Raw genomic sequence first — 2,024 nt, 5'->3', positions numbered from 1 at the left:
TATAATTTATCATATAAATATATAGATACATAAGAATTAATGTGTGTTTTACATAAATACTATTTAAAATCTAAAACATTTTATAGATATTATAGTTAATTAAAATATTATACTTCTTTTTATAAAATAATATGTAAAAAAATATAAGAACAAATTACACTATATATAGGAAAAAGCTATAATTATAATTTTTTTGTTAAAAAATAGTGAAATATAGTTACTAAGGTAAAATATAGCTTTACAGTTACGCGAAATATATGATATGAATAACATAAATGGCGATTATTTAAAATAATAAGTATTATATATTAATACGGTATAATACCTTAGATAAGTTATTATTTATAATTTGATATTTTCGCTGGTATATTTAATAATAATGTATATATTTCATGTTATTATAATATATCTGCGCATTATATTTTGCATTATATTTATCATTTAATGTATTATTTTATCTCCTGTGCTTTAATAGGTATTTAAATTATGTATTAATATGTTATTTATTTACCTAGTTCAGTTATTGTATAATATTTTAAGTAACACGTTCTAAATAATATTTTAAATTATAATGTATATAAACAGTTCAGTTATATGTGGATTACTAATATATTTAGGAATTATATTTTATGCGGTACATCGTATCGCCTAAATTTATTTCCCTAGTTTCCGTACCATTTAATAGTAAATCCTGATAATTTCTTTCCATATTTTTCAGTATTTTATTTTTCCCTAACATTTTTGTATTTATCCAAGAACCAAAAGGAGTATACTAATATTAATGAAAATTTTAAAATTGTATATCGTAATGTATTTATAAAGAATAATTCTTTAAAAAAATGTATTACAAAGGTACACTTTAATGTATAGCATATATAAATGGAATCATTATTAACCTTATAGAGTAATAAGCCAAACATTCCTGTCATTCCACCAATGAGAGATATTGTTATTGCAGCGCTTATTTTTTCATTATATTTATATGATTTTTCACATTCTAAAGAATGACCTTCAGGTGTTGTGAATTTTAACGAATTTAAATCACATTTACCTGATGTAAATAAATCATTTTTTTCAATTAAGCATTTAAAAATTTTTAATTCCTTAAATAAATAAATACTATTTTTATATTGATTATCATTTATTATAGTGTTATAATCATTAATTACTTGACTAAGTGTATTACAATTTTCTATATCTCCACTATATTTTCTTTCATCAGAAAAAGACTGGTAATAATCATAAAGTTCATACAGTTTTTTCATTTTCTCCAATGTTTTATTGTCAACATATTCCATTTCAGACATACATGAATTATCTTTAACTTCATCATAAGACTTAATATACTCTATGATTTCTTCAAATGTATATGATTCATCTTTATTTATACGTTTATGAAATACAACATTAAGAATGTAGTTAATATATGCGCAACGCTTATTACTTTTATGATTATCTTTAGTATAAAAATGTTTTAAATATATTTTTATTTTATTAGATAAACGAATAACCTCCTTTTTTAGATAACTATGAATAGATTTAAGAAATAATGGTTCTATACTGAGCGCATTAGCTTCTGAATCACCGTTGGCTTCATCGTATATTTTTCTATAAAAAAAGTAATCCTCATACTTATAATACTAAAAAGGTTTAGATAAATTTAAAAACACAAATACTTAAGAGACAAACTAATGAAATAAAAATATATATTAAATATATTTTATTTTGTTAAAAAAAAAAATAGATATAATATATATATAATTGTATAAAATGAATTTACCGTATCGTCGTTTTCAGTATAGCTCATATTTAAAAGTTAGAAAAATTAGAGTACATAAGAGTATATTAATGTATAAATATTTATTTATCAAAATTTTATGTTATTATAAAATAATTTACTCTAATATTTTTTATTATATATATAATTTAATTCATATAATTCTTTACAAAAATTATTTTCCTCATGATATATGCTTAAATTTTTTTATCAATATTATAAAAATAAAGCAATAATTATAATGGCA

General features: G+C 19.6%; 1 protein-coding gene across 1 annotated transcript; it reads right to left on the bottom strand.

The window, feature by feature from the left end:
• Positions 1–747: 747 nt before the first annotated feature.
• Positions 748–1,265, bottom strand: PCYB_004440 (hypothetical protein; the record flags this gene model as incomplete). Its single annotated transcript, XM_004227865.1, has 2 exons — positions 748–829; positions 919–1,265. 2 exons carry the CDS (start codon positions 1,263–1,265, stop codon positions 748–750), a joined length of 429 nt encoding a protein of 142 aa, XP_004227913.1.
• Positions 1,266–2,024: the final 759 nt, after the last annotated feature.

This window comes from Plasmodium cynomolgi (genome assembly GCF_000321355.1).
Source record: "Plasmodium cynomolgi strain B DNA, scaffold: 0502, whole genome shotgun sequence".
Classification (NCBI taxonomy): Eukaryota; Apicomplexa; class Aconoidasida; order Haemosporida; family Plasmodiidae; genus Plasmodium; species Plasmodium cynomolgi.
The sequence above is the reverse complement of the archived record's forward strand: the minus strand, read 5'-3'. Positions and strand labels throughout refer to the sequence as shown.